The sequence below is a fragment of the Psammomys obesus genome, unplaced genomic scaffold (genome assembly GCF_907164565.1).
Source record: "Psammomys obesus unplaced genomic scaffold, mPsaObe1.curated_primary_1811, whole genome shotgun sequence".
NCBI classification, from domain to species: domain Eukaryota; kingdom Metazoa; phylum Chordata; class Mammalia; order Rodentia; family Muridae; genus Psammomys; species Psammomys obesus.
This window is the reverse complement of record NW_026590677.1, coordinates 7,489,450-7,501,363: the sequence shown is the minus strand read 5'-3', so window position 1 is coordinate 7,501,363 and position 11,914 is coordinate 7,489,450. Positions and strand designations below refer to the sequence as shown.

The 11,914-nt window shown below is 40.9% G+C and overlaps 1 protein-coding gene across 1 annotated transcript in view; it reads right to left on the bottom strand.

The window, feature by feature from the left end:
* Nucleotides 1-5,645: 5,645 nt before the first annotated feature.
* Srpx2 (sushi repeat containing protein X-linked 2) overlaps nucleotides 5,646-11,914 on the bottom strand; it is a 32,819-nt gene continuing 26,550 nt past the window's right edge. The window contains exons 4-10 of the mRNA XM_055608312.1: nucleotides 11,328-11,504; nucleotides 10,959-11,085; nucleotides 10,657-10,778; nucleotides 8,902-9,081; nucleotides 8,459-8,592; nucleotides 7,242-7,363; nucleotides 5,646-6,194 (exon numbers count right to left, since the gene is read on the bottom strand). Of these exons, the coding sequence (XP_055464287.1) occupies nucleotides 6,014-6,194; nucleotides 7,242-7,363; nucleotides 8,459-8,592; nucleotides 8,902-9,081; nucleotides 10,657-10,778; nucleotides 10,959-11,085; nucleotides 11,328-11,504 (1,043 nt within the window). The 3' untranslated portion in view covers nucleotides 5,646-6,013. The remainder of the gene's footprint in view (nucleotides 6,195-7,241; nucleotides 7,364-8,458; nucleotides 8,593-8,901; nucleotides 9,082-10,656; nucleotides 10,779-10,958; nucleotides 11,086-11,327; nucleotides 11,505-11,914) is intronic.

Below are 11,914 nucleotides of genomic sequence, written 5' to 3'. Positions count from 1 at the left end.
CACTTGAGTGTGTTTACATTTTTGAGTTTTGCAGATGCTTTTGCCTCTGATGTCCTCACTCATTATTCTCACTTTCACTCACAACTTGAAGGTCAGAACCAGAGAAAGAAAAGCACCTTGCTATATTGGAAGAAAATATGCCTTTTTCCCCACTGCTTTCTGATACTTTTGCTGAGCCCAGATTCCTTCTCCTATATGTTTGGTATTTTAAAGTAGCTCAGAAGTTGGCCCTTGGCCTTTGCTTGAGGAAGAAGAGAGATGTTCACACAGGCTTGAGGGGACACATTCCATTCTACCAGCACTTCTTTGTAGATTATGCAGTTTCTTTTGGAGGTAGAGATTTATCCTCACTTCTTCATTATTTAGATTTGAGAGCTAAAATCACATATGCAAAACAATTCATCTTTGAAATAAGGCTCAGAGTTTCTAGCTAAAGCTTCAGTGATTCTTGACCTCTGTGAAAAAACATATTTGGAAAAAAAATGCACATTGTACATAAGGTTTTGTATAATGCCTGACTGTCTCCAACAACTTATGAAGTATCAAACCTTATCTTCTTGCAGCTAAAGAAATGTGAGCCCCCCCCCAAAAAAAAAGAAATATGAGCTCCTTGTCATGTGACAGAATTGGAATTTGAATCACTGTCTGACTCTACCATGTTGTCTCCTGTGAGAAGGATGTATGCAGAGGGCAAAACATTAAGCAAAAGCATGGTTCATCTTTTCTAAAATACCCTAGAGAAATGGGATCAATTTACAAAAGAGGATAATAAGAACGCTTTGGATATCACCAAACCAGTAAAGTGGCAACATAGCTTGTGCTTGTGCGTGTGTATATGTGTATGTGTGTATGAGAGAGATACAGGAGGGAGAAGGAAGAAGAAAGGGAGTATGAAGAAGGAGAAGAGTGGCAAAAATGGAGAGAGGAAAGTGAGGGGAACAGAAGGAGAAGTGAAAAGGGAAGGGAGCTGCATAAGAAAAAATTAAGTGAATTGCTAAAACGATCCTGTATAACAACAGATCTTCTGGAGATATCTCCATTCCTGATCTCAAACTATACTACAAAGCAATAGTAATAAAAACTGCATGGTACTGGCATAGAAATAGAATGGTGGATCAATGGACTCAAATAGAAGACCCAGAAATAAACCCAGATACCTATGGATACTTGATTTTTGACAAAGAAGCCATAACCATCCAGGGGAAATAAGACAGCATCTTCAAAAAATGGTGCTGGTCTAACTAGATATCTACATGTAGAAAAGTACAAATAGATTGATATTTATTACTCTGCACAAAACTAAAGTCCAAGTGGATCAAAGACCTCAACATAAAACTAGACACATTAAACCTCTTAGAAGAAAAAGTAGGGAAGAGCCTTGAACTCATTGGCATAGGAGAAAACTTCCTGAACAGAACACCAACAGCACAGGCTCTAAGAGCAGCAATCAATAAATGGGACCTCATGAAACTGAAAAGCTTCTGGAAAGCAAAGGATACTGTCCTCAGAACAAAATGACAGCCTACAGATTGGGAAAGGATCTTTACCAACCCTATATTTGACAGAGGGCTAATATCCAGAATATATAAAGAACTCAAGAAGTTAAACAGCAAAAAATCAAATAACCCAATAAAAAATGGGGCACAGAGCTAAACAGAGAATTCTGAATGAAGGAAAATCAAATGGAAGAAAACACTTAAAGAAATGCTCAACATCCTTAGTCATAGGGAAATGCAAATAAAAATGACCCTGAGCTTTTACCTTACACCCATCAAAATGGCTAAGATCAAAAACTCCAGTGACAGCACATGCTGGAGAGAATGTGGAGAAAGGGGAACACTCCTCCATTACTGGTGAGAATGTAAACTTGTTCAACCACTTTGGAAATCAGTCCAGCGCTTTCTCAGACAATTAGGAGCAATGCTTCCTCAAGATCCAGCTATACCACTCCTAGGCATATATCCAAAACATGCTCAGGTATACAACAAGAACATTTACTCAACCATTGTCATAGCAGCTTTATTTGTTATAGCCAGAATCTGGAAACAACCCAGATGTCCCTCATCTGAGGAAATGGATACAGAAATTGTGGTACATTTATACAATAGAATACTGCTCAGCAATTAAAAACAAGGAAATGGTGAAATTTGCATTCAAATGTATGGAACTAGAAAAGATCATCTTGAGTCAGGTATCCCAGAAGCAGAGACATACGGTATATACTCACTTATAAGTAGATATTGGACATATAATATAGGATAAACATACTAAAATCTATACCCCTAAAGAAACTAAGCAGATACTGAGCCTGATGGCCAACTGACGGGCAGAGTGAATGGAATTTTATGTAAGAAGTGGGAAATAGTAAGAGCTGGAGAGGACAGGAACTCCACAAGGAGAGCAACAGAACAAGAAAAATTGAACACAGGAAACTTCCCAGAGACTCATACTCCAACCAAGGACTATCCATGGAGATAACCTAGAACCCTGACAATGCAGCCACTTCTGATGAGAACTGATAGACTAAGATCAGAAAGAAGGAGAGGAGGACCTCCCCGATCAGTGGACTTGGGGAGGGGCATGCATGCAGAAAGGGGGGGGGAGGCTGGGACCAGGAGGGGAGGAGGGAGGGGCTTATGGGGGGATACAAAATGAATAAAGTGTAATTAATAAAAGTTAAATAAAAAAATTTAAAAAAAGAAACTAAGCAAGGAGGAGGACCCTGGGTAAGACGATCAATCCTCATGCAGAAAGGCAAAGGGGATGGACATCAAAAGAGGGAGAAAACAGGCAACTGGACAAGAGCCTACCACAGAGGGCTGTTGAAAGACTCTACCCATCAAAGTATCGGTGGAGATGCTGAGACTCATAGCTAAATTTTGGACAGAGTGCAGGGAATCTTATGACAGAAGTTGGAGATAGAATGAGCTGGAGTGGAGAGGTGTTCCATAAGGAGAGCAACAGAACCAAGAAATCTGGGCCCAGGGTTCTTTTCTTAGACTGATACTCCAACCAAGGACCATTCATTGAGATAACCTAGAACCCCTAGAACCCCTGCACAGATGTAGCCTGTGGCAGCTCATCCTCCAAGTGAGTCCCCAAGTAATGGGAACAGGAACTGTCTCTGACTTGAACTCAATGGCTGGCTCTTTGATCACTTCCCTGTGATGGGGGAGCAACCTTACCAGGCTACAGAGGAAAACAATGCAACCAGTCCTGATGAAACCTGATAGGCTAGGGTCTGAGGGAAGGGGAGGAGGACCTCCCCTATCAGTGGACTTGGGGAGGGACATGTGAGGAGATGAGGGAGGGGGCTACAGCAGGGATAAAACTGTATCTATAAAAATATAAATACAATTTTATATATAAAAAGTTGAATAAACTGTAATCTATAAAAATATAAATACAATTTTAAAAAAGAAAGAATTAAGTGGCTTTTGTCATTCCAGCCCCTTTGTTTCTGATTGGCTGTGGCTCTGATTCTGCTCCTGTCTCTTTCTCCTACTTGGATTTCTTAAGTCTTTATCTATAAAGAATATAAAGGGGGTTACACTAAGACCTTACCTAGGGAAGGCAGGATTGAATTGATTACTCAAAATGAAACACAAAAATGCAAGCCCCTAAAGTTGTTGTAATCCCTAGTTCATTGGAACATTTCCATGCAAGGGTCAGGCCCAGCTGGGTTCTTTATGCAAGAGGCAGTGGAACCCTGTGTTATCTTCTGGGCTTTCGATCTACTAACATGTCCTGGCTTGCCACTTGAAGTGCTAGTATGATGACAAAGAGGACATTTATCTTTCCCAATGCTGTCTTTGCCTTTGGAATAACAGACCCTGACTGACCAGAAATTTCCTACATGTACTCATTGTATTTCACCTTTGATTTGCCTTTGGCCTTTCACAACTCTGATATTTCTCACAAGGGAAGATGGAGAAGGGGATTTTCCCCTCTTACCTGTCTGATCATTTCTTCCATGTTCTACTCTACTGAGCAACTGGCTGACTTCTTGTTTTGCCTTTTAAAACTGAGATTACCACTAGAACCTAAGTTGAAATGGCTTCTCTCTGATTCACTGCTCCCCCCCAATACATTGTGGGCTTATGATTTATGTCATACCACTCTGCTTTAAAGAAAAAAATTTCCTGGGATGAGAGCCTTTCATTTTGTTCCTTCCTTCTGGGGCCACTGTGAATATTGTATCTTTAGAAGATGAAACCTTTCCCCTTAGCATATTAATTATCTTATAATGGGAAGTAGAAAAAAAAGAAGAGGTCAGATGGTATAGTGGAGCCTGGCTTCTGTTGTTTATGCCTGACTTATTAGTTGTCTGGTCTTAGCATATTGCCTAGCTTCTCTATGATTCAATTCCTTCATCAGTAAATGGGACCTAATAACAACAACTACCTTTTAGGGCTCTTCTGAAGATTTCTGAGTCAATCAACAGTGTGCTTATAATGTTACCTGACACATTGTAGGTGCTTGAACATTACTATCGCTGCCTTCCCACCCAACCTGTTTACTGTCTCTGGGTGCCCAATGTTGGTGCCCAGGAGAAAACTGAAGAAACAGGACATCTGAGTCTTGACTGTGATTGTGGCTTCCATCACTGTATAAAAGATAGTTCTCAGAATCAAGTGAAGAACATTTTGTTTCAAACACTGTGACACAAGTCAGAGCAGAAACCTGCAGCTGGAGATGGATTATCAGCTTGGCCTATGGAAGATCCTGGCTTTAATGCCCAGCATAGAAGGGTAAGGAATGGGAGAACAAAGGAAAAGAAAAACAAAAGATGAGTAGGGAACTATGTGTGGCTCCATTTCCCAAAAGTCTAAACCTCAAGTTTGCTTTCTGGCTTTGTTTCAAACATTGATGTATTGTAGCTACTGGCTCTGTGCTTATCTCTTAAAAGTAGGTATCTGAGGAAGTCATCAAATGAGGTTATCCATTTTTGTTCTTTCTGCTGTTTGATGGTGGTGGTGGTGTGTGTGTGCATGCACATGTGTGTACATGTATGTGGAGATCAGAGGTCAGTCTTGGGTTTTGTCCTTCATGCCATTTACTATTTTTCTTGAGATAGTTTTTTACTTGGCCTGGTACTCACCATTAGACTAGACTTGCTGACCAGTGATCTGCACAGATCTGCTTGTTTCTACTTCTCCACTGGGATCTCAGGTGCACACTACCACAGCTGGCTATTTTACATGGCTTCCGGGGATCAAACTCAGGTACAAATTGCTTGCATGACAAGCATTTTACCTGCTGAGCAATTTCCCCAATTCCTAATCTAGTTCATAGACTGGGGGACCCTCTGATGAAGTGCCATCATCAGGGTACTAAAGACCTCAGTAGGCAGAAATTCTTGGCCACAAGCTTGTGGGAGCATCTATGAAAGAACATCCTGCTATGGCTGGATGTTGCTTCCCACACTTCTTTTGGATAAAATGTTTTTCTAACTCTTGATGAAGCAACAGTTCAAGCAACATATTTTTTAGCCCAGTGTTCTGGATGGGCAAACAACATTAGCTTCAGGAATGATTTGTAAGCCCTAGTCACCCCTCTACTGTTCCTAATACAATTAATTAATTGTAAGGAAAATCTATTTGTACTTGTTTAGTGTCCTGCTTGTCTGTTGCAATGCTGCCCTCTGCTGTCACTATAGGGTAAAGGAAGCATTTCTGACACAGTAAAGGAGTGAATTTAGGATTTACTATCTGAAAGACTTTGGAAAGTTAGGGAGAGGCTCCAGTCAGATGAAGAAGACCTTCTACCCCCAACCCATTGCCCAGGGTTTGTCCTCAGTCCCTACCTACTTTCACATGCTCCTCCAGTGCTACCTGAAGTGGAGACTTGCATAGGGAAGCAAATATTCTGCCCTAAAATGATGCCTGGAACTGTCCTAGATTTGGTAAATCTCACTCACCCCCACCTGAATCCTGCTCCCAATAGTGTGGGACATTTCCTCCTCAGTTTAAGCTACCTAGGATAATTGCCTCAGCCACACCCTGGCTCAAGGTCACTCGCACACATCCCTTTGCTCCAGACGCAGTGCCTGCTCCTGGTTGCTCAGCAGGTAGTCATCGATGAATGTGAAGATTTCCTCAGGGGTGACAGGTTCCACGTACCGTTCGCGGTCAATACCCTGCTTGTCAATTAGCACCATGTTGAAGTAGGAAGGAGTGAGGCGCTGGAATTGCCTAGACAGAGCAGTCCAGAGAGGCGTGAGACGTTGGTCCAAGTCTCACAAGACTGTCCCACTACCCTCTGCTCTTTTATAACTCCACCCCTTTCTGTGTGCCCTGTCCCATGTCCCATCTCAAATCCTTTTTGCTTATTCTCTGTTGAGTTCTTAGTCTTGGTAGCCTTACAGAGTCTAGCTTTCCTTCCTCTCCCTAGCCTGTTATTTCTGCACTGTATTTTTCACTTGAAGCAAGATGATTGTGTACTGCTTGCAGATTGCATGGAGCAACTCCTGCTACATATTGCAGGCACTATGACTTGTATGCACATCAGACCTAGCAGGTATGAGGCTGATAAGCAAATCCTGCTTAACTCTTCCACCTGCAGCAGCAAGTCCGCTGCCTCCATCCACAGAATGTTTCCTAGTCTCTTTAATTGCTCTGAATCATTCTGTCCCCACTGAAACTGAATCCTAGAGGTAGGTATTATTTCTCAAAGAACACTGATGGCTTTATTGGACCTCAGTATAATTGAGGAACTGTAATGCCAATAATGGATAGATGATGAGAAAAGTCAACTTCTATCAACTGTTAGCTATAACCTTCTTTTTCATGAGGGACAGATAGATATGATTCAGATTTCAGTGGCCAAAGATGCCTTTTTCTCCTTTATAGACTGATTGGAAGTAAACAGAGGAGCTCATAGGCAATGAGATCAGAAGCTTCCTCGCAATTCAAGTCTGGAGTGGAATCCTTTATGGCTGTCTTTGTTGTGGCTCTTCAAAGTCATCTGACGTGCCTTTATGAAAGCCCAGAAAAGTGGTTTGTTGTAGAGCCTGGTTATGTATACTTTATGCCTCTTGTTTAATTATCATGTTCCTTTAGAGCTAAGATTTGCTGTCCTTTCTTAGTGCAGCTATAAGAGTTCAAACACACACACACAAAAAAAAAAAAAATGCCTCCAAGAGACTAATACATGTCTGCTGGTTTAGTCCATACTCTTGCTTGCTAGTGTACTGTATCAGGTTCTTGCCCATCCCTGCCCTGCATCCTCCCAGCCTGCACCTGAGCTCCTCAATGATGCCAGCTGATAGTTGTTGCTCCCGGATTCGCCCCACCACCTGAGGTTGCTGCCCCACCAGCTCAATAATGTTCACATGCCGCAGGTCCAGTCCACAGGTGGATTGCTGCGAGGGAGAGAGAACATTAAATAAAATAGCGTGTTTTTATGCTGTGACTCCATTAACATGAGAAAGGAAAGGTTTCTGTAATGATACACAATCTCAGAATCACAATACTGTGAGGTCTGTACAGACTTTTTCCTCAATCCTGAAGTACTGGCTACACAAAAATGTTTCCTTTATTCAGCCTAAGTGTCTGAAAAAGACTGTGCAATGTGGAGTAGAAAAGAGAAACAAGTCTTGACAGCCACCTAGACTGGCCTTTTATCAATCTTCTACCTACTCATTAGTTAAAATCACAATGCAACTTCCTTGCTGTCTTTTGTGATATCATGGCACTTTTTTAACTGATAGTGATAGACAGCATAGACTTGGAACTAGATAGTGTGGGTTCAGTCCCAGCTCTACCTCTTATTAGCTAGCGATCTTTGGAAAGTCTCTTAATCTGTTTCAGCTTCCTCAATCTTCAGTAGGGCATAGAATTGTACCTACCTCATAAGGGTTGTTGTGTGAATTAGTTGTATATATGTAAAAGCACACCAGTCATTAAATGACACTTACCCAGCATTTATTATACAAGTGAAATTCCTTGGAAACACACATAATTTATTCTTAATATTTATATTTGATCACAGTAGTTTTACAAACTTCTCCACATTACTTTCCCAGCCTATGCCCAATTCCTTGCAAGATACATCTACCATTCCTTTCTTACTGACTTTTTCATACATTATCATACTTACTGACTTTTCCACAAAAACAAAAAAAAAATGTGGCCAATGGGGGCTGGAGAGATGGCTCAGTGGTTAAGAGCACTGACTGCTCTTTCATTAGTCCTGAGTTCAATTTCCAGCAACCATATGGTGGCTGACAACCACCTACAATGGGATCTGATGCCCTGTTCTGTCATGCAGGAGTACATGAAGATAGGGCACTCATATACATACAATAAATATTAAAAAGAGTAGATTATTAAAAACCTGACTAATGTACCTAATAATAAAAACTAATCAAATACTACCCACAAAAAGTAGGAATATGTAGTTTTTGTGTTGGCAGAGTGAACTTTTTGCTAAGCCATCCTAGTGCAGTCGGTCTCACCTGCAGCATAGAGATTTGCATTTTGTAATATCGATTGGAGGGATCAGGAGCTGAGACTATGAGGAGTCGCTGTTTCTCATAGAACTGGTCCAGGAGGCCAGCAGCTGAGTTGACATTGACATTAATTTTCACAGCTAGGGCAAAAGCAGATGATCAGTCAGAACATGCCCTTCTTCTTAACCCTTCAAGGCATTCCAGTCTGGTATAGCCTTGCCCTCCCTTCCCTGAGGTAAATTCCAGAAGGTAAATTCCTGAATATTTTATACCATTCTTCCTGAGGTATAAGTATTCTCTGGAGGATGTTGGCCCTTAAAAAAAAAAAAACCCATCTCAGAATCTCCATTCCCATATCACACAAGTGATATTAATGCCTGGACCACAGAAGTTCTTGTAGAGTGACTCTGAGCCACAGGCCTATTCACTCATTTCCTGGTTTCACTCACGTGTACAGATAGGTGGTGATCCTGACCACTGTCGACTTGATTTGCAGACTCGGGATGGGGTGCCCTGGCGTTCATAACCACCATCACAGTGGTATTCACAGATGGCCCCATAGTTGTTCCCCGCTGAGGTGCAGGTGAGGTGGCCATGCTGTGGTGGTTTCAGAATGGGACAGCGTCTCACTGCCAGAGAGAAGCTCAAGTTAGGGATTATAATATCTCTCATAGTCAGGAAAGGCTAAAGGACCCACTCCACTCTTTTTAGGACAAGAGACTTCAGATTATACAAATGAATGGTTTTTCTATGTTTTCAGTAGCTATGTATGAAGGTACAAATTCCTTTGCAAAAGAATTAAATTTGAAATGCAAACACAGGTTACTAATCTTCAGAAACACACACGCACAAACACATAGACATATATGTATTGTCATCATGGCTATAAATGTACAAAAGAAAATATTGATATCTATATTTGTAGACTTTTATAGATACACAGTATAAATATGACCAACTTGCAAAATGATTTTCTTTTTCTTGAGACTCTATCTCACAATCAACATAGTGCAGGCTGAAATGGATTCTCTGTGGGATCACCAAGGTCTCACATTCACTATCTGTCTGCCTTAGCTCCCTGATATTACAGGTATATGTCACCACACTTGGTCAGACTTACTTTAATAACATATAAGTTAGATGAGTCCATAACTGAGTAACTGTTTAAACCAATCATGATTCAGTCTTAGAATAGAATTATTATATTGTGCTTGAAAATATTTCTGAAAACAATATCAAAAAACACGGGAAAATTACTTGTGTTTTAATGGAAAGTAGAAAGGGTCATCTTAAATTATATACTGTAAGTATATATAGAGAAAAGACTAGAAGGAAAACACTTAAGTTGTTATCAACAATGAGCTCTGGAAGATGGACATAATAAATTACTGTTTATGTATTGCTTTAATTTTATTTTTGAGACAGTATTCTGCTATTTAGCCCAGACTGACCTTGGACTTGCTATCCTTCTGTTTCTTCCTTACGTGTTGGAATTACAGGCATGTGCTGTTATACCTGGCTATTTCCTTCTTTATAATTTTTTAATTTTATTTTTATTAATTACACTTTATTCACTTTGTATCCCCCCATAAGCCTCTCTCTCCTCCCTTCCCGATCCCACCCTCCCATCCCCTTCTTCATGCACCTCCCCCTGAGGGGGAAGCAACCTTACCAGGCCACAGAAGATGACAATGCAGCCACTCCTAATGAGATCTGATAGACTAGGATCAGAAGGAAGGAGAGGAGGACCTCCCCTATCAGTGGACTTGGGGAGGGGCATGCGTATTTGTTTCTTTTTCAAATGTCTGATTATGAGCATGAATCATTTTAATGATGAGAAAAACAAAGTGAAACAATGTAACAGGAAGCAAAGAGAAAATCATTAGGCAACCAACATTGTTATTTCAATAGATGTGAATAGGTGCAAAGACTGATTAGATTTGATCATTTTGAAGGCCAAGAAAAGAAATGGATATAGAAAATATGTGAATTTTATCTAGATTTGAAGAATGATAAAGTCTTGGAGAGTCAAAGTTTTCTGGAACAATTTTGTACCCATGTAGTGTATGTTTTCTTAATAAGTCTGTTTGATTAAGTTGGCTTTTTCCCAATATAAACAAGAGGAGAGGGTTATTGTAGGTTTTTGGAGGTCAGGGCAGAGCAAGAATATTGAACAGCATGTACAATGAAGAGCTTTTTCTGACCTTGTACTTTTACAATGAACTTGCAGCTGGCCCGGTTATAGGCTCTGTCATAGGCAGTATAACGAATCACATGCTCTCCTTCAGGGAAATGAGAGCCAGGCTCTGGACCCCGAAGTGTCACCCTGATGAGACAAGGTGAAGGAGTTATTGAGGTACTAATGGAAAAATGGTTAGAAATGATATATGAGGCACATCATCTCTTCAGGCTCAGCCTGTATTGTCGGACTGTGAGCATGCTGGTGGGTGTGGGGCACTGAGAGAAGGTATTGGGGACACAACAGGCATGCATGAATCAAGCTCACCTGGTGATGGTACCATCCGCAGAATCTTTCACTAAGGGTGGGTCCCAGTATACTCGAGCAGTTAATTTCTCAGGTTCTGCCATCTTCTCACGTGAGTGAGGACAACGAATCTTGGGTGGATCTATGTCTGCCAAGGTAAAAAATCAAATGTGGATTTATAGATCCCCCTGCCTTGATAGAAGTAATGCAATACACCACTGGGTAAGTAAAATGACATAAGTTCACCTTTATCTCAAAAACAGGAGGAAGAAGCAATAATGCTATGCCCACTCTGTATTCTCATGGTGAAAAATAAGGCCTTCTGTGATTAGAATTCCACATCTTCAAGTAGAATGTTACAACAGAATACCTGGAACTACCAGCATTTACCTACACATACTGGCTCGCCTCCACTCCATTGCCCATCTTCCATGCAGATGCGGCTGTGATCGCCTTCTAGGTGGTAGCCACTGGAACAGCTATAGTCACAGCGGGAATCAAGCAGCACCCCATTTGTGCAGGTGTAGGAGCCACTAATGATGAATGGCAGTGGATGGCACCTCATCTCTAAGAGAGAACCAAGCAGTAAGTTCAAAACCCTATGGAACTATGTGGAGGTGATACATGAGTGTCTACCACAGGGGGAACAGTATTATATTCAATAGGGAATATAGAAACCTCACCTTAACATTTTCTGTTGAACTACATTTCCCTCAAATTGCCGTTTTATTTTCATATTACAAAGTAAAGAAGCAATCTTAGAGGGATAGAGAGTGGAGTCTAAAAGAAGTAAATCAGTTCTCTAAGTTTATTATTATCAACGTAAGACCTTGGTTTGCATACTAATTTCAGCTCTTGCTCTGCAACTTAGAGATATTGACTCATTTCTCCAAGCCTCACTGTTTTCTTCTTCTCCTCCTCCTCTTCCTCTCTTCTTCTTCTTCTTCTTCTTCTTCTTCTTCTTCTTCTTCTTCTTC